Source organism: Arachis hypogaea, chromosome 15 (genome assembly GCF_003086295.3).
Source record: "Arachis hypogaea cultivar Tifrunner chromosome 15, arahy.Tifrunner.gnm2.J5K5, whole genome shotgun sequence".
In the NCBI taxonomy this organism is placed as follows: Eukaryota; Viridiplantae; Streptophyta; class Magnoliopsida; order Fabales; family Fabaceae; genus Arachis; species Arachis hypogaea.
In genome coordinates this window covers 40,903,793-40,905,476 of record NC_092050.1, presented here as the reverse complement: position 1 = coordinate 40,905,476, position 1,684 = coordinate 40,903,793, and the positions used below count along the sequence as shown (strand labels likewise).

General features: G+C 44.7%; 1 protein-coding gene across 1 annotated transcript; it reads left to right on the top strand.

Annotated features, from left to right (window-relative positions):
* Nucleotides 1-356: 356 nt before the first annotated feature.
* On the top strand, nt 357-1,301 carry LOC112748342 (uncharacterized). Its single transcript, XM_025796563.1, has one exon. It carries the CDS (start codon nt 357-359, stop codon nt 1,299-1,301), a length of 945 nt encoding a protein of 314 aa, XP_025652348.1.
* Nucleotides 1,302-1,684: the final 383 nt, after the last annotated feature.

Sequence of the window (1,684 nt, the reverse complement as noted above, 5' to 3'; positions counted from 1 at the left end):
CGTAGAATGGTTGTCGCTCATGGCACATTGGAGGAGGTTGTTGCCGAAAGGATTGATCAAATCCTTGTGGCTCCTCCTATCTCTGATTGTCCCAACCTTGATGCATATTCTCATTATAGCTTCCATTCCCTACAACATAATTTGAACCAAACTCGTAGCCAAAGGGATGAGAATTCATAGTAGCAAGTAAAAACAAAAACTAATAAGAATTAATGAAAATAAACTCCTAAAACTAGAAACACTAACAAAGGAACGAAAAAGCAAAATTATTCACAATATTCATAATAACCAATAATAAGGCACACATTTGCAATTCTCCTAGCAGAGAAAGAGTACGTACTCCGTACTCAGAGAGAATGAGAGAAGGAGAGAGCGGGAGAGAACGTTTGAGGGTGAAACATGGTGAAGAAGATGGCCATGCCATCGAAAGAGATAAGGGGGAGAGTGTGGGAGGGTTTGCATCAGGTGTGAAGGAGGGATCAAGTAAAGGCGACCTTAGTTCCAGGGTGACTTCCAAGATTTTGTTTCGTGACAAGGTTATTGGTTCTACGGTAGCCACAGGGATAAATCGAACTGAAGCTCTAGATGAGGATTCCATGGCAGTGGTCACTGGAAAACAAGGAGATCCTATGCCTCCAAGAGTTTGCTTCTCCGAAGAGGCTAGGAACATCCTTTCTGAACCATACAAGGAAGCAATTGTGATTAAGGTTCTTGGAAAAAACCTTAGTTACACGGCCATGTTTCACAAATTGAAAGGGGTATGGAGGATCACCGGTGGATATGAAATCTTGGATGTGGGTTTTGGGTACTTCCTCGTTAAATTTGATCGCATGGACGATCGAGAGAAGGTTTTACTAGGGGGGCCATGGATGATCTTCGGTCACTATATTGCGGTCAAGCCATGGACACCGGATTTTAAACCTTGTGAGGACACTTTCGGGGAGACTATGGTTTGGATTCGAATCTCTGGTTTGAGCATATGGTACTATCAGGATAAAGCCATGATGAGAATCGCTTCTGCTGTGGGAAGACCAGTCAAGGTGGATCTGGCTACTAAGTTGGCGGAAAGGGGAAAATTTGCTCGGGCTTGCGTGCAAATTAATCTTGGTTTGCCGGTGGTCCGGAGTGTGATTGTCGATGAGTTTGAATATAAGGTGGAGTATGAATTCTTACACCTTATTTGTGACAAGTGCAATTGTTTCGGGCATCCAGCAACTGACTGCAGAATGACCCCAATAGATTCGGAAAGGGTGGATCGAAAGGAAACATCAGTGACCGAGACGGCGGCCCGGGTGGTGTAGCCACAGGAAGCTTCAAAAGAGAAAATTTTTGAATTTGGATGCAATCCCAAAGAGTCAGTGATAGTTGCAGAAATTGGGGAGGAATTAGATGATACGTTGCATGGGAAGGAAGTGGGGTCCCAACATTTGGGAAATGAGGCTGGCTGGACCAAAGTCAGCAGTAAAAGGAGAGGAAAATTGAGTCAATCAAACAAAGCCCAACAAACATCTAAAGATAAAATACCGGTGCGCTTAAATCAGAAATTGGACCAAAACCATGACCTTGGGCTACGTATGAGAGGAGCCGAATCAGGGGTGAAGACCGGGTCGGTTAGCGGATCTAAGGCACGCATGGCATCTTCCAAACAGCAAGGGGTGAAGGGCAAATCTGTCTCCGTTGCGGT

What these genes read in the sequence shown, in the direction of transcription:
- LOC112748342 (XM_025796563.1), top strand. Translation starts at nt 357, where the DNA reads ATGAGAGAAGGAGAGAGCGGGAGAGAACGTTTGAGGGTGAAACATGGT.